The sequence below is a fragment of the Aythya fuligula genome, chromosome 4 (genome assembly GCF_009819795.1).
Source record: "Aythya fuligula isolate bAytFul2 chromosome 4, bAytFul2.pri, whole genome shotgun sequence".
In the NCBI taxonomy this organism is placed as follows: Eukaryota; Metazoa; Chordata; class Aves; order Anseriformes; family Anatidae; genus Aythya; species Aythya fuligula.
The window spans coordinates 6,465,131-6,487,761 of NC_045562.1; the positions used below are offsets into that span (position 1 = coordinate 6,465,131).

Below are 22,631 nucleotides of genomic sequence, written 5' to 3' on the forward strand. Positions count from 1 at the left end.
GCCTCTTCCAAAAAGATGAATAGTGTTTTGATAAATGGAGCGTAAACAAGCTCAACTTAAATGTGAGTTTCAGATGCCTTATTTTGGGGGTTTCTGTAGGCTCCTTGCAGCTGCCTGTCCCCAAAAGATTGTTATATATGGAGTGGTAATTCGTGTTGAGAAAATGGTTGATATTAATAAAGAAGGGGGAGATTTGGGAAGGTGGCCATGGGGGTTGGAAAACCCCGTGATTGAGATAACATTTGACTCTTAAGGACGAGGCCATAAGGAATATAAAAGAGCTTAGAGGGAAGAAAGAAGGGTGATTCAGGAGACTCCATGCAGTCTCCAGGTTCTCTCGTTCTCCAGCCATTGAGGCATGGAAGTTTCTGGATGTTTGCTGTTGTTGTTACATTCAAAGTTGTTTGGCCAATGAAAAGTTGTTTTGAAAAGAACTGCTGTGGGGAGAAGAATATAAAAGGGGAGACTGCCCTCAAGATAAAAAAAGAAAAAGGCAACACGATGAAGTTATGTCATTGTCACATTAAGGGGTGTAGCTGATTACGGGCCCGGTCGGATTCAGGGTACTGAACCAGTCGGACATTCACCAAAAACACGTTAACCGTCTGGGGGTCCCGTCAGACATTCACCAAAAACGCATTAACCGTCTGGGGGTCTGTCTGGATTCCGAACACTGAACTATCACGGATAAGCACCCTCACCCTCGTTGCACTTAATGAGAGCTATCACAATGCAATCAAGTATGGTTTATTACAGCAACAGATAATCAGGTTCTTTTGGATTGCCGGCGATAGGGACTGTCTGCAAAAGCAAGCTAGCATGCATGAAATACAGGTGTTACAGGTGTTACAGGTGCGCAGCCTAGAAATAAACGCGTTAAAAGGATCAAAGACTCTATAGAGATTTATAAGCAAGTATTCAGATCTCACCCAAAGGCGTCCCAATGGGGGAGAAGAGAGGCTCAGCCCGCCGACTGGTCCCAGGGGTCAGGAGGTCCTCAGGATGCTGTATTCCCTCGGGATGGTGTCTCCCCTGACGGTGGGATCTTCCCTCACATCCCCTCTCTCTTGGGCCAATTTATACGATTTTCTATCTTTTAGGTGGAGCTTGAGTGGCTCTAGTCAAGCACATCTTAGCTATGACTGGTGCCAAGTTCTCCCGTCTCCGTTTGGGGCTTCTGTGGGCTCCTTGGAGCCGCCTCTCCCTCGCGGGCGCCATTCCGCGCCCCGTCCCTCAGCCTCCCCTCAGCCCCGTCCCGGCTCCCCTCAGCCCCGTCCCCGCCCCCGGCGGCGCGGGCCACTGAGAGGCGGCCTCGGGCCCCGTTCGAAGCCGGCGGCGGCCGGGCCCGGGCTGCGGGACGGCTCCGAGGGGCTCCGGCGGCTGCTGAGGCTGCTGAGGCGCCGCGGGGATGGCTGACGAAGGGGCCGTTACCGTCTGCGTGCGGCTGCGGCCGCTCCTCGCCAGGTGAGGGCGAGGGCGAGGGCGAGGGGCTGGGCGGCGTGGGGGTGCGGGTGGAGCTGGTGAGCTTAGCGGGGTGCTTTGTCTCGTAGGGAGAGCGCTCTTGGGGACGAGGCGGCGCCTCACTGGAGGAGCGAGGGGAACACGGTCTCAGAAGTGAGCGGTGCCCGAGCCTTCAGCTACGGTGAGTGTGTGGGAAGGAGCAGCTGGGGCTGACGCGGGCCTGCGGGATGCACGGCCGGAGTGCGCGCTGACACTGCTTGCCGTGGCGTTGGCAGCATCGCAGCTCTCTCGTGGCGCTTCTCCCGGCCTCGTAATGCCTCAGGGGTTGTGTCTGCGGTGTTTGCGTGGCAGTGCTGGCCAGGAATTCTCCTTTGGGAGTCGGCGTCCTGCTCTCAGCGCCTTTTGCTGTGCTGGTCTGCACTGCAGAGTGTCTTTGGAGCTCTGTTGGTATGGAAGTGAGGTGGAAGATGCCCTCTGTAGCGCTCCCATCTCAGGGACAAGTGGCTGCGCTGAGCCCAGAGCATTGGGGTGACGTGCACGTGAGATCCTCTTGCTTGAAGCATCTTCCTGCTGATCCACCGTACTGCCTCCAGACACGATTTTTCCAAGTCTTGTCAGGCTCACAGTCCTGATACATAGATCAGCCTTAACCATTTTTAGGGTTGAATGGGACGACTGCATCTGACATTCTTAGTTTCTTTGAGGCTCTGTTGTCTTTGCATCATTGCTTTTGGTGTTGAGTTTAATCTTTTGTTCCTGAAGTCTGGCACAGTAGTGACACAACTGTGTTTTATGTCTAAATCATCCTTTAAAGATTCTGTCCATGATACAATAATTGAAGTCAGCATTGCTGACTTTTTTAAGCGGGAAGAATATTGAACTTACTTCTGGCTTTCAAAAGAATCGTAAGCCAGACTAATAGTTCCAGAGTTGTTTGGGAATCAAGGTATAACATGGGATAAGCCTGCTAGAAAGGATTCACTGGGTCTGCACCGAGAACGTAGGACACTGGCTGCCTAAGCATAGGACACTGAAGCCCTCTGTGCTGGGGAATGGACTAGCAGATTGATGTGAGCATATCAGGAGCTGTGTGTAAAGCACTGACTTCAGGTGACAAAGCTGCTCCTTATGGTTTTTGGGTAGTCTGAGTCCACTAGAGACAGCTGTCGTTAACCCTGGACTTTGAATGTACAAGGCTGTTGGTTCTTCTGAGAAGGTGAAGTGGCTGTGATATGTTTGGTTCTTGTCCAGCTGTCATCTGTATGGACATGCGTGAGATCCAGCTGGATTGATATTGCATAGCATATCATCAGATAGCCAAATATATATTGTGTCCTCACCGTTAAGTTGGGAAGGCTTCTGTGCAACTCATTGCACCACTCCAGGGGCCCAAAACCTGTTATATGGTAGGAAGTAAGGAGAAAGTACAAACTGAAACGTTATTTGCAGAGTATTTCACAGAATCACAGAATTTCTAGGTTGGAAGAGACCTCAAGATCATCGAGTCCAACCTCTGACCTAACACTAACAGTCCCCACTAAACCATATCCCTAAGCTCTACATCTAAACGTCTTTTGAAGACCTCCAGGGATGGTGACTCCACCACTTCCCTGGGCAGCCTGTTCCAATGTCTAACAACCCTTTCGGTAAAGAAGTTCTTCCTAACATCCAACCTGATTTGCTTCTGCCTTGAGTATTTTGGGTTATCAGTATTGGTTATGTGAAATGTTTGCTGCTCCTTTGAGGTGCAGAATACCTTAGGGTCTACAAAAGTATTTAAAGCCAAGTAATTATTATTTTTTTTTTTTTTCCTGCAAGTGCCAATATTAATTGCGTGTCTAAATACAAAATAAACTTTGTAAACAAAATTCACATTCCTCTGGCCCTGACTACCTACTAAGTCAAGATTATTAATGCCCATTTGTGATAGACTTTGATTCATTTGGGTTATTCTAAAAGACTTGATACTGGGTGCTGCTGTGTCACAGTGCATTTTGGTACTGGAGATTTAACTCCGGACAATCCCTCTGAGCATAACATAACACAACACCTTGACAGGTTGAATAAAACAACATTTAGATACATCTTCAAGAAATAAAATACCGTGTAATACCTAGGTCTCCAACTGAAAGAAGGCTGCAATATAAATCAGAGTTTGTTCATTCTGGGCCAAGTTATCAAAAAGCTTTGTGACGACCCTTCTGGGTAAGTGCTTGTGTTGACATACCTCTTTTTGGACAAGTCACTGATAAATTAAGAAGTTAAATCTCTTTAGACATCAAATAGTATTCTATATAGCTCTCCTAAATGTTCTGTCACCTTAAGACAATAGTGTTTTTTCATAGAAAAATGACTTTTTTAAATCTGTTTTCTTACTTTCCCCTCAATTTCATAAATTACAGAGACAGCAAGCTGACTCGAATTCTACAGAACTCTCTTGGAGGAAATGCTAAGACGGTTATTATTTGTACAATCACTCCTGTTTCTTTTGATGAAACACTCAGTACTCTTCAGGTAAACCTTCTTGCCTGTTGTCAAGCATCATTCTGCCTCTAGACTTTAATATTGATGGCTTGGGGTGGGGGGAAAAATGTGACGGGCAGGGGTCTTTAGTCACTGGAACCTTCTAAAGGTCCTCTGCACTTGGGACATGAAATGTGTCTATTTTGTACTCTGCGTGTTCTCTCAGTCCCATTGTTGTACTAGTTTGGCTAGCTAGAGCTTTTTGGCAGTTCGACAACGTTTTAGACAGCTTCTACAAGAAGAGAGGGTAAATGAACTAGTGATGAACTTTAGGCAGGATTGTCTTCCTTTTGGTGCTCTCTAGGTCTTTATATTGAAAAATAATTAGGTGTGGTTTTGCTTAAGCACACTTTTCTGCCTGTCGTGGTTCCGCTCAAGTGGGCAGCCGAGCTCCACCACAAGCACTCTCTCACTCCCCCTCCTCAAAGAGGAACGGGGAGAAAATATGATGAAAAGGGCTCAAAGGTTGAGATAAGGACTAGAAGATCACACAGGAATTATTGCAACGGGCAAAACAGACTCGGCATAAGGAGATAGTAAGATTTATTGCCTATTACTAACAAGCGAGAGAACTGAGAAAACAAAGGAAAAAGCAAACCAAAAGCACCTTCCCCCCCCATCCACCCTCTTCTACCTCCTCCCCCTGAGCGGCGCAGGGGAATGGGGGTTATGGTCAGTCTACAGCACTTCTTCTCTGCCGCTCCTTCTCGGTCACTCTTGTCCCCTGTGCTGTGGGGTCCCACCCACGGGATGCAGTCCTTGATGAACTGATCCGGCGTGGGCTTCCCACAGGCAGCAGCTCTTCCAGAACTGCTCCAGATATGGGTCCGTACCACGGGGTCCATCCCTCAGGAGAAAACTGCTCCAACCTGGCTCCCCTACGGGCAGCAGCTCCTGCCAGATCACCTGCTCCTGCGTGGGCTCCTCTCCACGGGCTACAGGTCCGGCCCGGAATCTGCTCCGGCAGGGGTCTTCCACAGGCGGCAGCCTCCGTCGGTGCATGGCCACCTGCTCCACCGTGGTCTCCTCCATAGGCTGCAGGGGGACATCCTGCTTCACCATGGTCCTCACCACAGGCCACAGGGGACTTCTGCTCCGGTGCCTGGAGCACCTCTCCCCCTCCTTCTGCACTGACCTTGGCGCCTGCAAGGCTGTTCCTCAACCAGAGTTGACTGGAGTAGAGCTCTCTGGATGTAATGCTATTTCTCTTATTTATTTTTTGAGTGATTAGAAATTCATGTTTAAACTTCTCTTGCTGCTAATGTGAATTTTAGAATTACTGGAAATCGTATTTGACACAACTAATTTTAGTACTTGACAGTGAAGTGTAGAGACGAGGACAAACCCAGTTCTTGTTTTTCTCCATCACTATAGATTCAACAGTTAACTGAGACACTAGATAGTGTATCAAGTGAAAAAGACCAGCTATTGGCTGAGAGAACTAGTCATTCTTCTCAGCTTAAAGAACAAATCTCATCCGTTAGTGAAGAAAAAGATGAGCTACAAAAACTTCTTCAGGACACCAGGTCTGAGCGGGACCAGCTCAACGTGGAATTGCAAAAATCCTCTGAGATGGTTGGTGTTGCAAGTTGCACACTTAAGTTAGGAATAACTTATCTTCTTGAATGGTACTTAAAAGTACCATGTGCACAAGTCGATGGGGCCGGATGGGATCCACCCAAGGGTACTGAGAGAACTGGCAGAGGAGCTGGCCAAGCCACTGTCCATCATTTATCAGCAGTCCTGGCGATTGGGGGAGGTCCCAGCTGACTGGCAGCTAGCAAACGTGACGCCCATCTACAAGAAGGGCCGGAGGGCAGACCCGGGAAACTACAGGCCTGTCAGTTTGACCTCAGTGCCAGGGGAGCTCATGGAGCAGATCCTCTTGACAGTCATCACGCGGCACTTGCAGGGCAAGCAGGCGATCAGGCCCAGTCAGCATGGGTTTATGAAAGGCAGGTCATGCCTGACGAACCTGATCTCCTTCTATGACAAAGTGACACGCTGGGTGGACGAGGGAAAGGCTGTGGATGTGGTCTACCTTGACTTCAGCAAGGCTTTTGACACCGTCTCCCACAGCATTCTCCTCAAGAAACTGGCTGCTCTTGGCTTGGACTGGCGCACGCTTCGTTGGGTTAGAAACTGGCTGGATAGCCGGGCCCAAAGAGTCGTGGTGAATGGAGCCAAGTCCAGTTGGAGGCCAGTCACTAGTGGCGTCCCCCAGGGCTCGGTGCTGGGGCCGGTCCTCTTTAATATCTTCATCGATGATCTGGACGAGGGCATCGAGTGCACCCTCAGTAAGTTCGCAGATGACACCAAGTTAGGTGCGTGTGTCGATCTGCTTGAGGGTAGGAAAGCTCTGCAGGAGGATCTGGATAGGCTGCACCGATGGGCTGAGGTCAACTGCTTGAAGTTCAACAAGGCCAAGTGCTGGGTCCTGCACCTGGGGCGCAACAACCCCAAGCAGAGCTACAGGCTGGGAGAGGAATGGTTGGAAAGCTGCCAGGCAGAGAAGGACCTGGGAGTGATGGTGGACAGTCGGCTGAATATGAGCCAGCAGTGTGCTCAGGTGGCCAAGAAGGCCAACGGCATCCTGGCTTGTATTAGGAACAGCGTGACCAGCAGGGCTAGGGAGGTGATCGTCCCCCTGTACTCAGCTCTGGTGAGGCCGCACCTCAAGTACTGTGTTCAGTTTTGGGCCCCTCGCTACAAGAAGGACATCGAGGTGCTTGAGCGGGTGCAGAGAAGGGCGACGAAGCTGGTGAGGGGCCTGGAGAACAAATGGACAGCAAAAGACTTGTAGCAAGCCATGGGATTTTTGCTGTTTCGAAAAATCCCTCAACAATTCCCCCCCCCCCCCTTTTTTTTCTCTTCTTCTTCTTCGAGCAAACCAAGTCTGATGTAACAGTTTTGCAAGTAACCCTATAACCACTTTTATCACAATACAACACATAGTGATGATTGACACTACCACAAACAGAATCCTTAATCCCTCTTTGACTAATCCCAGTAACCATCTATGCATCGTTTCAAACAAATCAGTGAACCATTGATTGAAAGGATTGATATCATATTGAATCTTTCTCATGTGCTCTTTCAGGAAAGTAATGGATTTGTGAATTGACTCATTATGATCAAAAAGGTTTAAACAGCACATTCGCTCAGAGTCTTCCCCCCCATGGCTTTGAGCCAAAAGCAAGATGTCAATAGCAGCTTGATCCTGTAAAAGCACATGTTGCAGACTATTTTGATCTGGTAACATCTCCTCGAGTATCTCTGTCAGGGCATGGGCTTGTTTCTCAGCCCAGCATACCAATTTTTCTAAGTTCTTAATTGCGGCCACAGATGCCACTTCTGGCACTAAACTTGCCAATGCCGCTCTAGCTGCAACACCAAGCAATTCAACATTATCATTGCAATCCGGTGCAAGCAATGCCCATTTATGTCGGGTGATCTCACACAACTGTGACAAGCTAGGAGCAAATATAGTAAGTTTATCTAAGTAACGTGGACTTCCAATAGCATTTGCAGGGATACCTTGCCAGGCCCCATCCCCGCAAATCAGAAAAACATCAGGAGGTAAGGCCAAAGCTGTACAATTGTTACAAACACTGTAGTTGTTACCCCTTGTCTCTGTGCCATAAACCCCTAAACCCTGCCTAGCAGTGTCATTGTAATCACAGGTGTTATTTGTATTTCTGTACCTGTATGGCCCTTTCCAAGTTCCTGTAGCAGGATCTCAGTAATTAATTCTTATTCGTGGTAACACATTTGGTGCTGCTCTATTTATTCTTTGAAAATGAATACTTACAGGCAGGTCTTCTCGGTCCCTAGTCAAACATAAGTGATTCAAGACACCCAATGCCTCGGAGAATCGTTCATCGATGTTCCTGATCTCTTTTAATCTCACTAATTGTTCCTTTAAAACCTGTTGTGATTGTTCAACCATCACTTGGCCTGTGGGAGAAAATGGAACACTCATTTTAGGCTGAATCTGTAGGAAAATCCATTCCAGAACTCGACAATGCTGCCCTATCATTCCACCCTTGCCATCACCTGTGTCACTTACACTACTCCTATTACCCGTGCTGTTGGTGTCAGTGGCATCCTCCTGATACCGTTTCTGTCTTTGTCGCCCCTTACTCTCCCCCTTTTCTTTTTGCCACTGACCATTCACCACAAATGGATGAGACACATGATTGCTAGTGAGGAAAGAGAACGTAACGTCTGCTATACGGCTGCAGGCAGTGCCGGCTGCAACCTTAGAAGCTGTTTGTGACAGAGCCTGCCGGTGGGCATTTGGTAGTGTAATCCGTGGCTCTGCACTCCTGCCCTGCAATAAAGGCAGTAATAGAGCTAAGTCATCGTTAGTAATCCGCACAATATGGCAACCCCACGGAATGTTATCCAGGAACATAGTTATAACACCGATCTGGGGACAAACAGTCTTTTTTGCATTGCAAGATACGCCTCTCATAAACACAATGCCAGAGAGAAGCAGCACAGCCGCTGCTGCCTCCATGGTCACGTCAGACAGGCTGCAGGGTCCTGATCTCTGCCTCTCTGCTATGTGCCCACTCGCCACACGGTGAGGGTCGGCTGCCGGTGTCCACTGACACCTCTGGTCTCCCGTAGCAACTCAATCCCGGCTGTCCCGCATCCCCCCACCATTCCTTTGTTTCCCTGCTTTTTTTTTCCCCCCCCGTGTCTCACCGCAAGTCCTGTGTCCGGGTCAGTGCTTGGAGTTTCTCAATGTCTCTCAGGTGGTCCGGCTTCTGTTAGGGCTCTCCGTGTCTCTCAGAGCCATCCATGTCTCTGAAGCATCTCTCAGGGCCCTCTGTGCCTTCAAAGTCTCTCCATGTGTCTCAGGTCTCTCAGCGTCTGTTGGGTCTCTCAGCTTCTCTCAGGGCTCTCCGTGTCTCTGAAGCCTCTCTGTTTCTGTCAGATCTCTCAGCATCTCAGCATGTCCGGGTCGCAGCCTCTTTGGGCCCCTGTTCATTGCAGGAAGCACGGCCAAAAGCACGACAGACACCAGTAGGGTCAGATCATGCTCCATTTTATTACCCGAATAGCCTGACTTTTATAGTGAACTTAACAGGGGCGGACAGTGTCTCACTCAAGATTATTGGTCAAAAGCACTCAGACAAACAACTACAAGAAAACAACCCCACCTGCAAGAAAACAACCCCCTTGTGAGCAGTGAAAAGCAGTCACATAGACCTTGTCCTTGAAGCCAGCTACTGGCAACAATATTTTTCTGAATTCCTCAATTGGGCGATGTGGGAACACTGTCATGGGGACTTGGTTTGCTCAGCTGCAGCAAGCCGTGGGATCTTTGCTGTTTCAGAAATCCCTCCACACCTCCTTGGATCACCACATAATTTTGGAAGCTTTTTATAACCTAACAATCATTTTTAATGAATATTTGACACACTAATTCTATAATGCATTTAAAAATAAAGGTTAGTATAGTCGCTCACCAAAAGATCTCAACCAGCTCGTTGGGTTTACTGACCTTTGGAAAAAGGAAGTTTTATGCTCATTTGTTTTGCCATGCTTATTGGGAGTTGCAGTCTAACTGGTAAGTTTCTCTACACCAACGCAGTTTCATGTTGAAACACCAAGATGCTGCCATCTAGTGAAACTCGAGATTTTAAGTGGGATTTTCTCCTGCACAGGTTAGGAATAGAAGACGATCATGAACATTAGCTATCCATTCCCCCATAAAGAATGCAAGAAATTAACAGGATTCTCACCAAAAAAGGCCACAACAATGTTCTTCCCCAAGCAATTGCTCTTTATCCATCATCAAATTTTAAGCTAGGACAATACCTGACAAATAATTTTTTAATTGTTGATTTACCAAAGTAGCCATTCTTAAATTTGTATCAGTGCTTTAATTTAGATCTGTTAAGGCAGTTAACATCACGAGACCCAAAAATTCTATGACAAAATTGAATTATAAGCTCACACCAGATCCAAGGCCACCCTAATAGTTTTCTTAATGAATTCAGAAAGCTGCCTGAATTCCAGCTGGGCACATTTCTGTGGGTAAACCTGGACACGCACACAGGCACGTGCAGTCATATTATGCCACTCTTGAACTGTAACAGCTTTCTAAGGCTTTGAAAATCAGCTCCCCAGTTAACAAAGTACCTAGGTTTTCTAGAATCATTTATTCTCCTGTCCCTAGCCTTACAACTAATAAATTCCCACACAAGCAGGAATACACTGCAACAGCTCTTATCAGCTCAACCACCAGAAAAATCTCTAAATCTAGAAATGTTCTAGCAAGCAATTAGTAAATATCCTGAAACTGTGAAAAACAAACAAACAAACAAACAAAAACAAAAAAACACAAGGTAGACACCTTGCTTTTCTCTTTTGGAAGGAAAAAGTCAGCTTAAAATGTATTCTTTTAATAAAATACCAGAATGAAAGAAATGAAAAAAGTGTGGTAGCCAAAGGAAATATCGTTCAATAATAATGGGAAATTGCAAAGAAAAAATGGGACAACTTGCATTTATCACTGCCAGGAGAATGAATTATTCCTACATATCTATGGCTGTCACAGGAAAGGAAACAGTGCAGTGCTGAGTTCAGCAATGGTATTTAGAACTTGTGTATTTTTAGCTAGAAATTGTTATAAGCTTTCCATGACAAAGTTTTGGAAATATGAATGTTCACAACTTCTTAGTAGTTGCAGTAGTTGGCAGTTTTTGGCTATTCAAGGTGAATAGATAGTTGGGTCTTCAGTAAGGATTTCAGAAGTACCCCTGTCAGGCAAACAACCCTTGTGTTACTCTTCCAATCCCACTAACTGCAGTGCATCCAGAAAAACGATGATGTAACCATTTGCTTATCAGTCTGGCTATCGTAAAATGAAGTACTTAGGAAGAGATCTGGTAACATTCAGAGCTTCATTCCTATAAAATAAAGACAAGACTTTTGATACAAAAGTCTTTGTTCAGTATGACACTGACAGTTCATGATGATTTCATTCTTAAAGGAGTTCATCTCAGGTGTTGAGTGCCAAATTTCTTCTAGCTTGGAGGAAGGGAAGGATCTATCTTCTATCTAGACTTCAAACATTTCCTGATAGAGCAAAGATTCAGTTAGAAAGAATTAAACAAACACTGGTGACACAGATTTGTGCAACAGTAATTTGCTGCACAAACTGACTGCAGAAAGCTGTAAGACAGACAAGCAGCATAATAATGATGAAAGGGGTAAGATTACTGTCAAAGACTGTTTTTAGACTGAATATGATAATCAGCATCCCCAAATCGTACCATCATGTCTCCACAAAACTGAAGAGACCAGCAGAAATATTTTGAGATACTTAAAGTTTATTGTCAAAACAAACCTTATACAGGACGTAAAAATAAGTTTCAAAATTCAGGTAGGCAGGATAGCAAAACAGTCTGCCATACAGCCCTGATTACAATTTATTTTTCACTCACTAGAGTAACAGCAGCATCAATTAGATCCATTGGTTACTGCTTGGAAAAAAAATATTCAGATGTCACACTCCAAACAGGAAAGAGAAGTATGCTCAAAGATGATGCAAAATGCAAAGTTACTCCTGGCACCGTAATTGACAGAGCTGCAGAAATATTGCATAACCTTTAAGAGAAGTCCTTGATTTATTTTGTGCCTTGAAAAGGGAAAGTGCGCAATATAGAGGTTAAAGTTGTAGTAAAAGTGCAGTTTCCATGGTCTCAAAAAAAGAGACAGTATAAGACTTCTATATTGAGAAACAAAAAGAAACTAGTGAGAACAGAGAGATGTTGATTTGGAAAGAACTGAAGGTACAAGCCACCCAGACGAGGGCTCTTGCAGGAACGCCAGAGAAGTTTGAGAAGCTTCACCGCAGCTTAGTTCATGATTCATTCCTGTGTCCATTTTTCTTCAGTATGTTAGCTCTTCTTTTTTTGCTATCCTGAAAATAACCAAAGAAGAACATCAGCAGCAGGTTGCAGGCAACGTGACTGCTTTTTAATTTTTGTTCTTGTACTGCAGCTTTGCCAGCTGGGGGAAGCAGCAGCAGCTCCAGGACAACAAGGGAACTGCAGCTGCCAGAGCTCTTCCCACAGCTGATGATTTAACCCGAAGGAACCGTCTTCCATATAGGCGGATTCTGGATGTTACCACTGCAAAGGCAGCTTACAACAGAATACCTTCACTGGGTAGTACAATCAGGGGCTTTATCTTTCTCTGAAGCTCCAAGCCACTGGCTAAAAGGTTGTTCTGTGGGCTCTGTTCCTGCAGGTGGCACATCTACAGAGAAGACAAGAACATTACAGTAATGCTTTCCCAGTTTCACAATCACAGACAGCCTGACTAGGGCAGCTGGAAGCTGCCAGACTAGGAGATTTCACATTGAAGACTAAAATTGACCACTTCAAAGAAATTTAGAAAAAAAAGTTAACCAGCAGTTAACTCGGAATAGATGACTGAGCAACCTGTGAGAATCAGTTTTGCCAGAAGCAGGTACTTAACTCAGGTAACGTCAGAAAGCAAAAGATGCTATAGCATCATCTGTCTGCTAGGAACGGTACTCTGCCCAGTCACTTTGCAGTGATCGACCATCAACACCTTCACTGCAACAAAAGAAATATAAAGTTTGACTAATCTTCATGAATGTTTCAAGTATTTGGGTGCTGTACAGCACATACAATCTTTTTGGCACCAGCTGGTCAGCCCTTCCACCAAGGTACTAACAAGGCATTCAAGAACAGTTTCCGTGAGAGTTTTGGGACCGAATGCAGGAAGCACAGGACACCTACTTTTACTTGAAGACCACTCCTTATATTTCGTCTCTCCTAATCTTAATCAGACACCATATTACATACCTGTTAGCATACCTAAATTGGAATTATCAAAGAAATTTGTTGGACACGTCAGTGGCAGAGGCTTTGATGCATCCTGAGTCACCGTTTCCTGAGAAATAGGCTCTTTGAAGGATGGATTTTGCTCTTTAAGGGAATCTGGCACTTTCTTCGCTGGAGACCTTGGTACTGTCTCTCGAGTAGTCTCTCTCGAAGATTTCTCTTTCAATTTTAGCGCTCTCTCTTTCCATTTTCTAATTTCGTCTTTCAATTGAGCCTCATTACTGAACAGGGAAAAAAAATCACCAGCATTTAATTACAGAAAACATTAAACAACTCTTCTAAGTCAAGAAAAATGCCTAACAAGACAGTTCCTGCATGTTCCTGTATGACAATTCCCTTGACATACCACAGACATGGCAATGCAAGCCCCCTTACCACGACCAAAGGGGTATTCTTAGTTTTGGAGGCATAATTTTTTTTTTCTTCCCAAAAGCTAAAGAGATCCAAACAAAACGTGTTTTCCAGTTATTGATACAAAGCATTTAAAATTCCATTCTCATGGAAAAAAAAACACAATTTAAAGCTTAAAAGCCATCAAGAAGTATACATACATACATCACCACCTTTAGAAGTTTAGATTTGCTAGACTCTTTCACATCTTACACTTAAAAATTCTTCACTTCTACAGATGTCCAGGAAAGAAACTGTAACAGCATAGGTTAAAGAGAAATGACTTAGTTAACGTGGCGCTTATTATCTTTATGCTTACCTTAGTAGATCATCAATTTGTTTCTTCATTTGCAAGTTCTCTTCCTGTAGCTTCACTTGTTCAGATTTTAAAACAAGCACGTGGTGGTGGCAGTGGTATAGTTCAGAGCACACACAAGTAAGGGGCTTTTGGTATTGCTGAGGAGTTTCTGTAGACACCACTAGAAAATAGTTTTATACAAAAGCACGTGTTACTTGGTCAGGGTTTCAAACCACGTCAATATTTCTCTTAGCCATGCTTATGCAAAATTCCTTCCCGTAGCCTTGTATGTAAAACCTCACTAGGTTCGGAGTATCATTACAACAGCTCTTTTTTAAACCCACCATCAGTAATCACACTGCCAGGGAGATATTAAGGAGTTGATGTGATTAGTTATATCATGATTAGAACTAGAGAACTAGATATGGGAACGTAACCCACCACAACAGCAACCACAACCCAAGAAATAACAAACGAAACCAGGCAAGAACTGCTGTGATTCCAATACAGCCTATGTGCAGCTCCCGTGTTTCAGCCTTCCACCTCTCCCAAAGCATCCAACCCCTCTCATGGCCTTTTGAGGTAAAAGGCCTGCATCTAAGCCTAGAATTTAACCACACAACCTTAAAAGCAGATGTTTAATATGAAACAATCCCTTATATTGATCCGGAGTTTACCGGTAACGTCTTGATCTTGCTGTGCTCTTCTGAGTTCTTCTTTTAGCTTTCTTAACTGTTCTTCTTGGTGTTCTGCAACAGCTTTATAATTAGCAAGTCTGTATTGGTGGGCAGGGAGAGGGAAACAGAAAAATTTTAAGCTTAATTATTAAAGTTGCAAGAGACTTAGTTGGATTTTCAAGCGTATTAACAAAGACAAATGTATGTGAAGTAAAACAAAAACTACATCTGGCTGCCAGTTAGATTTCAGGTGAAGTACAGAAAAGCAGAAGTTAAACTATTATTATTAAATTATTCTGTGTGCATCCTTTCTCTCCATTGAGCCTCAGAGCGCTCTCCATTGATGCTTTCCCCTCACAGTCGTCAGAACAGTTGTTTGATTTATGGCTGAGCGTAGGTTGGCTGAGAAATTTTGGTGGGTGCATGGGGATGGAGTTGGTTTGGCAATCAACCTGACTGAGGTGCACGTGGCTTTTACTTTCTCTGGAATGCAGCTATGATAAAAACCTAGTAGACCCAAAGCTGAACGCTCACTTCTTATTCAGGGGCGTGGGGGTTAGGGAAGAGCTACCAGTTACAAACAAACCAAACAAACACGTGAACTTACTGCATATCGAAAATCTTTGATTGCTTCGTTCTGTCCATGTCATATCTTACCAACTGTGTTTTGAGATCATTAATTTCTTCTTTGTACAACTCAGCACCTTTATTTAATTTTTCCTGAAAATAAAACAAGACACCGACTATGAAGAAAAGCACCGAATACGGGGACTGCTTGCTTTGCACTTTTACTGCAATCTGCCAGAAGTTACAGGACAGAGCTGCAAGCAGGACGTTATTCTGGGCTAAGAATGCCCAGATCACTAACCAGTACCATAGGACCAGTTGCCATCTGAACTCTGGTATAATGAATGCACTCCCATTTTCAGCCAGTTTTGCTGACTTGCTTGCAGATGTCATCTGGGAATCTTGAACTAGCATGCCAATAGATTATGCAGAAAAATACAGCCCATGCTTCAGTTTCTAAATTGGAAGTTTAAGAATGTTTCAGCAATATATCAGAAGCAATACATTTAGCTTCTAATACCATAACACGGGTTCTAAATTTTGTCTCTGAAAGCAGCACCAGTAGCACGTGGAACAGCATGCTACAACACGTGAGTAGAGTGCTTTTCTCTAAGAAAACCACACAGAACTACAAATTGACTTTACAGCGCTCTCTGCTTCCCTCGCTGTAAGAATGAAACTCGAAAATAATTTGACTCCTACCTGGAGACTCTGATTTTCTGCTAGGACAGTGCTGAGGCTTTTCTCTGTCTCATTCAGTTTGGCTTCCAGCTGGGTGAGCTCACTCGTAGCTGCTTTTACTTTCATCTGTGCTTGTAACTGATCAATCCTGTCATCTTTTTCTCTGACATTTTTTTCCGCTTCCTTTGCTATGTTTTCCAACTTTTGGATTTTTACTTCCATAGCCTGTTGGGATATACCAACCACTTATGAGCAGTAACACCAAGCCAAGAGTTATAACTACGTCCCTGCACAGCACAGGGTGATATTCTTCATCAAACAAACAAAACAACAAACAAAACAGGAATTCCTATACGGTCTATAGCATTGTTCTCTTTCATCTGTTACTGTTCTGGGACATTCAACTCTAAAAAAACATGCTTTGAACACAAGTAACTGTGACATTGGAAATATGGACAGAGGGCAAACGAGTGCAACCCCCACGAGTCATGACAATTTTTATCCAGCTTCCAGTCTGACACAGAGACTGCTGTATAGTTAATGAATATCACACTACTGGAACCTATACTTCGGAAATAACTGGGTGCGTTTACAGAGATTTATAAACTAACATCTGTGCATGTGTGTGCGCACAGAAAACTGACCGTTAAATCACATCACAGGCAGAGCTCAAACTCCCACTTTTGGAAAAAAAGAAATCTACAAAAAAAAGTCCATTGTGGGCCAGTGTATCGTGTGACAGATTTACAGTCATCAATCTTCATTTTCTCTTCAGTCGAGAGTACTCTCGCTTAGAAAATAATCATAAAGAGGGTTTTCTTTAGAAAAATATTTGCACCTTTTTATCTTGTTCTGCAGCCTTCAAGCGGTTATGAAGTCTGTTGTTTTCTTCTTCTAGCAGAAGATGAGCAGAGCCACCAGGGGCCAGTTGTTCCTTAAGGGCGTTTAGTTCCTGAAGCAACTCTTCAGTTTTCTCTTTTGTCCGTTTATATTCAGCATCAGCATTTTTGCAGTAGTTGGAAGTTCTGTCATTCAACTCTGAATTAAGCGGAGAGAATGTCTGAAAAATCAGTAATGAAGAACAGATTAAATTTTGGAACCAGCTAGAAATAAGTGAAAAATCAGCAAGTTTCTTAGCCTGTATTAATTTGAACTCAGTGGCACATTTGAAGACAGTTATTACCAAAAATGGAATTACTGACACTCAAATGATCAGAGCGCTGGAGCACCTCTCCTATGAAGACAGGTTGAGAGACCTCGGGTTGTTTAGCGCAGAGAAGAGAATGCTGCTTTTGTTGTAAAAGCTTTGATTCACAGAATGTCTATCAAACAATTCTTCCTAAGAGCCTGTCAGCATTGGGAAATCCGGCAGAAGTCAAGGCTGACAAATAATTCTACAGAAGCAGCTCAACTCTTTGTCAATAGCCTGAGAGTGAGTCACAACGTGTGCAGAAGGATGACGAGCTCTTCATAATCTACCCGAAAGCACAGCACGAACAGCCTGGTAACAAGCGTATCCTGGAAATCGAGACAACTGCTGTTAAGAACTAGTCAGGAGGTAGAGGAGTCCCTCCCACAGCCTGTCTTCCACGAGGTCTCCGATGTGCTTATTAAAAGATGTCACCTCATGAAATGCTCTTCATGATTCACCTCAGACAGCAGAACAGACTTTTTCCCAGTTGTGGGTGGTATAAGGAAGAAAGAAGAGGGAAAGCACAGCTGAAAGACCTCTAGGATAATCTAGCTTTCTGAAGGTAGAAAAGGTGTGAGAATGGCAATTACAATTAAGCTCAAAAAAAAAAAAAAAAAAAAAAAAAAAAAAAACACAACAAAAAACACTTCAGCCATTCTAAAGGTGGTTTGAAAAGAACAGAACCTCGTAGGCAGAAAGCCCTCAGAATGTGACTGCATCAGGCTGCCAAGTTCTACAAGGAAGGTTGGAGTAACAGTTACGAACCTACAGTTTCTAAGATTCATTCTCTTTAAGAAAACCACACACAAAAACACCACCACGTACACACAGAAAGCTATCTCCCCGAAAGTCTCTTTAAACACAAGTTTCCAAGTTTGAACGTAGGGGGAAGAAAGCCTGTAAAAATCTTTGTAAAAAAAAATCCTACATTTTACAGATAAATACGCCTGTAGCCAGTGCTGTTGGATAAACTGAAAATAATTAAGTGAGTCAACTTTAAGATAGCTTTTTGTGTTTGTTGTCAACCAGGTCATAGAGGTACTTGCAGAGTGCTTACACAAAACGTATTTCTTATTCATTAAGTTAATTTACCTTTGCTTTTGCAGTCCAGAACTTAATGACTTGTAAAAGCCTTTCATTATCTTTTCTTAGCGCTTCTTTCAGTTCTTCTGCATCACAGTGGAGTCCTGAACAAGCTTCCCAGAACCGTGCTGTTTCTTTTCCAGCCCTTTCTTCCTTCTGTAACTCTGCCTCTATGCTGAGAAGTTCACTTTCCATTTCTGATACGTCTTTGATAATATTCTTTAGAAAGAAGAGAGCAAGTTTAAGCATTGCCTTGATAACTACACATTTAATAGAAATTTCGCCCCCTTAGGTATCCATACTTACAGTAAGTCTCTTTTAACACCTAATTATAGCATATTTGCTAAGCTAAAATGAGTTTTGCTGTACCTTACTGGGAAAATTAGAAAACAATCCACATTCCTGGGGATAGGTGGGAAGGTGAAAGGAGAAAAAGTTATCAAATTGCTTCAAAAATCATCTTAGGATCAGGTAGTATGGATTCTAAAGGGCAAGTCAGTTAGAAACGCTTTATGAAACAGAGAAATCATTTCACGGAATTGGTGGTATTAAATAAATGTGAGTTCTGTGTTCCCCTCACCACACTGAGTTTAAACAGACAAAACCAATGCCCATCACGCTAGCACAACCACATTACGCCCTGTCTCAAAAGAAACAAGCCTGGCTGAAAAGTTGTTTCAACCGCTACCTCTGCGTCCGAATGCAAACTCTGCAGCACTTCGCCGACGTTTACCACTCGAGCGGGTATTTCCTTCTGGGTCAAATGAAACTCCTTGAGACCCCGAATTTGAGCTTGCAGCTGATCTTGTTTTCTCTTTTCCTCAAGCAATTCCATTGCATACTTGTTCACAGTAGCATGATACTCCATTTTCTTTGAGCAAAGAAGATGGAATTGGAACTGTCGTAGAAGCACAGGACATATCAGTGAGTAAGCTTTAGAACGCTACCTTGCATCCAGCTCAAATTCCAGATTTTATCATTCAGTCTATTTATTCTCCTAGCGAATAGATGTTTAGGACAACTGAAACATGACTACGAAAGCTACGTTCTCGTGTCCTATAGCAATGGCGTGTGAGACTTTCAGCTGGGTCGGCATTTTCTTTTTTCAAGGAGTCCACAAAAAAAGAGCTTAAAAGGCTAAGACAGCCTGCTACGTATCTAGACTTTGGTTTTCAAAGTAGTTTTGTTATACTGATTTTATCCTAGAGTTGTTAAAGGTATGGAGTATGTATCACTGTGCTAATTTAAAGCTTTACTCTAGCCGAGTAAATCTAATCTTCAAGCCTAAACATCTCGAGCATAAAAGTTGAAAAACGTCTCTTGAAATAAGAAAAACATTAAATAGTCTCCATGAAGTTGGGAGATCACGTTCTTCAGAATATTTGTTAACATTTTTAGTTAATAGGTAATCCTAAAATACAACTATGTGATATTTTTATTACCAGAATTGTCACCCCATCATTGTTCCACACCCCCACCTCTCCCAACCTAAACATTCACGGTAAATAAAGAAATTTTTCCTGAATTTTTTGAATTTTCCTCAATTTTTCCTGAAAATTGGAATTTGTTTCTCCACTCAACTACAGATTGGGGAAGGTCTGCAAGACCATAGAAGTTAAACTGCTTGGCAACTTTTCAGCACAAACATGCTCCTCCAAGGCATCTCGCACATCCTTCCTCTCGGATGAAATATGTGCTCAGGGGTCCACAATTTCATTTACAGACCACAGAGTACTTCTTTTCACACCAATGGAAGTGGATTAACACTAATGAAATGTTGCTGTGCAAAGCAGCCGAACTACAGTCAAAAATTAAGGTTAGCTTATCTAAATAGCTCCAGTTTTCCAGGATTGTAATGGGCTTTGTGAACGCATGACTTACAGAAAACAAAAATTAAAGCTTGAGCATATATACAGAGTCCTTGCTGTTAGTACTGAGAGCTTCTTGGAAAAAGAAAGCGTGAAACAAAGCAACGTGAAGCATCCACATATTCAGCATTTGAAGTCGGTACCTTGAGTCTGTCCAATAAACGCTGGAAATGAGTGTTTATTTTCTCATTTTCCATTTGAAGTCTTTTGACTTGCTTATTTTGTTCTGGTGAAAGCTGAGTCAGTATCGCAGCTATCACTGCTTTCTGGCTATTCAGATCCTCCTTCTTACGACAAGACATTGTGGAGAGACACTCATACCTCTTCTCCACACTTGGGAATAGCTCCAGAAGCTCCTAAATACAGATTAAGTTAATTCAGTCACAAGAAAGAAAGAGTCATTAGCTACGAACAGCAGCTTCACATCAGATTCCAGGTTAAGCCCCACAGAATGTTTTGGTTTTACAAAAAAGGAAAAAGCTAACAGGACTAGACCTTCAAGTTTTGACTTGCCACAGGAGCATGACAAAAGCACTACAGCTGGGTCTGAAATGAAATTTGTTGCCTGTTCATGAGTTCGCCACCGGGACTGCCCTCAGAACGGGCTTTGAGTTGGTCTCCTGGCTCCTTTTGTGCGAGTCATGAGCAGGCCACGTAGGCCAAACAAGCTTCGAGGCACTCCTAGTGAACTGCAGCTCAGATGAGATACATGAAGCTAGATTACACTTTAGGGCACATGTAACAGCCTAAATTCATTGGCCAGTAGCACCCGTACCAGAAACAGACAAGAGCTCTCTCATTACAATACCTGTTTTTGCCCCCATCTCATGCACTGAAATAACGTGTGCTTTTTCAACATTAAAAGGAAAGAAAGCTTTTATACAGCAGCCCAGAACGTTTTCAATAGCCATGGGTGGCTCGGCTCAGAGTGCCATCGCGATGACTTCTGTGGCGACAGCAACATTTTACAGAAGAAACTCCCCCAGGGCAGTTAAACTTCCTAGCATATATTCCCATAACCAAAGATTCCATTTTTTTTTTTGTACTGGTACCTGCACACACATCCACAAACACTAATAAGGCAGCGAGAGAGGCTGTGCTACCATAGGTTTAGCAATGTGATTCAAGTTTTTTATCCCCCCCCCCCCAAAGGAGTTTCAGACTCCTTGTTTCTACCTGTGAAAGAGGTAGGAGCTCTCTAGTGACCACTAGGAAAGCTCCCAGCTACACGTCAGAAGGGGAGACTACCATTAAAAGGTTATCAGCAGCTTTTTTTGTTTTGTTTTGTTTTTTACTTCCCTCATTATTAGTTTGTACTGCTGGTATAGCACAGAACCAGTGTGAATGGAGAAAGCTACGTGGCTGATTTCTCACTTTCGTTCCTTTCTTCATCACTCCTGGTGATGACTGAAGCAGCCCTCAGCGTGCTTCTGGCAGGTATAGAGTGATGTCTGATCGTGCTGCACAGACGTGCAGACTGCAATAAATACAATGGTAACCTCTAAAGTATTTCATACCTCCATAAAGCTGGTTTATTTAGGCTTTTGAGAGTTCAGTAGTGGCTCTTGCATTTGTGAGAAAACATACTCAGGATTGTTAATTAACAAAGAATTAGAGGAACTTCTTATTTTGATGAGAGAAGCTATTTAGTGAAACCAATTTCATGGAAATCAATTTACTTCTGGGGGCGGGATGCACCGAAGAGAGAACTTGAGGGATTTTGAAAAACAAAACAAGACAGGGAAGCAGCTCCAAATAAAAATAGGTGATATAGGCGACTGGACAGTAAATCGAGCGAGATGTCTCAATTGAGAAGTTCAGTTTAACTTTCCCAGGACAGGCTGCACTGTCACTGAAGAGCAACCACAAACCAACCAATCCCGTGGTGTGTAGTATCTTAGCAAGAGATGCAATCCCATTAGCACATGATGCGTGGAAGCAAGGTTTATGCTCTGGAACAAGTGGTACTAAGTTTTAACGTGTACCCTTACATAAACAGGGTAGTTTACCTTAATTCGCATGGTTTTTGCCTTCAGGCTGTCATCATCCGTCTGTTCTGCGTTATCCAGTGCATCCACTTGAACAGACGCGTCGCTCAGGCTTCTCTCCTTCAGTTTACTTAGAGCACATTCCAGTTTAGCACTCGTTTCAATATACTAAAATAAATACATGCATATTTAGGTACCATTCAAGAAGATAAATTATTCCTAACCCAGGTATGCAACTTGCAACACCAACCATCTCAGAGGATTTTTGCAATTCCACGTTGAGCTGGTCCCGCTCAGACCTGGTGTCCTGAAGAAGTTTTTGTAGCTCATCTTTTTCTTCACTAACGGATGAGATTTGTTCTTTAAGCTGAGAAGAATGACTAGTTCTCTCAGCCAATAGCTGGTCTTTTTCACTTGATACACTATCTAGTGTCTCAGTTAACTGTTGAATCTATAGTGATGGAGAAAAACAAGAACTGGGTTTGTCCTCGTCTCTACACTTCACTGTCAAGTACTAAAATTAGTTGTGTCAAATACGATTTCCAGTAATTCTAAAATTCACCTTAGCAGCAAGAGAAGTTTAAACATGAATTTCAGTTTTCTAATCACTCAAAGAATAAATAAGAGAAATAGCATTACATCCAGAGAGCTCTGCTCTAGTCAACTCTGGTTTCCGCTAAAGCAAGAGGAAAACATGTAACGTAAATGCATTTTGACTGTTTCAGGAAAATCAAAAAACTAGCAAGAGACAGAGACAATTCCATAGTCCATCTATCTGCTCTAATCAGTTGATCAACAACACATACGCCAGCTTGGAGCAATCCTTCGTTCTACTGTTTGATCTACGAAGGAAGAGTTTGGCAGGTGAAAAGCAAAGAAATGAAAACCGCAAAAAGATCGAGCTGGGAAAAGCCAAGTGGCAGCATTTGCTGAATAACAGCCAGTTTGAAAGCGTGCAAAGCACCAAGGATTCGAAACCCACTTAAGTTCAAACAGCCTATGTGGTGCC

At 43.5% G+C, this 22,631-nt stretch overlaps 1 protein-coding gene across 1 annotated transcript in view; it reads right to left on the bottom strand.

Annotated features, from left to right (window-relative positions):
• Positions 1-11,223: 11,223 nt before the first annotated feature.
• The window catches only part of LOC116488849 (centromere-associated protein E-like), a 32,666-nt gene continuing 21,258 nt past the window's right edge, over positions 11,224-22,631 (bottom strand). Inside the window, exons 30-42 of the mRNA XM_032186799.1 lie at positions 21,873-22,073; positions 21,644-21,790; positions 19,778-19,990; positions 18,455-18,664; positions 17,776-17,985; positions 16,330-16,551; positions 15,513-15,716; positions 14,851-14,963; positions 14,244-14,341; positions 13,588-13,747; positions 12,840-13,099; positions 12,165-12,264; positions 11,224-11,926 (exon numbers count right to left, since the gene is read on the bottom strand). Coding sequence (XP_032042690.1) covers positions 12,167-12,264; positions 12,840-13,099; positions 13,588-13,747; positions 14,244-14,341; positions 14,851-14,963; positions 15,513-15,716; positions 16,330-16,551; positions 17,776-17,985; positions 18,455-18,664; positions 19,778-19,990; positions 21,644-21,790; positions 21,873-22,073 — 2,136 coding nt within the window. The 3' untranslated portion in view covers positions 11,224-11,926; positions 12,165-12,166. The remainder of the gene's footprint in view (positions 11,927-12,164; positions 12,265-12,839; positions 13,100-13,587; positions 13,748-14,243; positions 14,342-14,850; positions 14,964-15,512; positions 15,717-16,329; positions 16,552-17,775; positions 17,986-18,454; positions 18,665-19,777; positions 19,991-21,643; positions 21,791-21,872; positions 22,074-22,631) is intronic.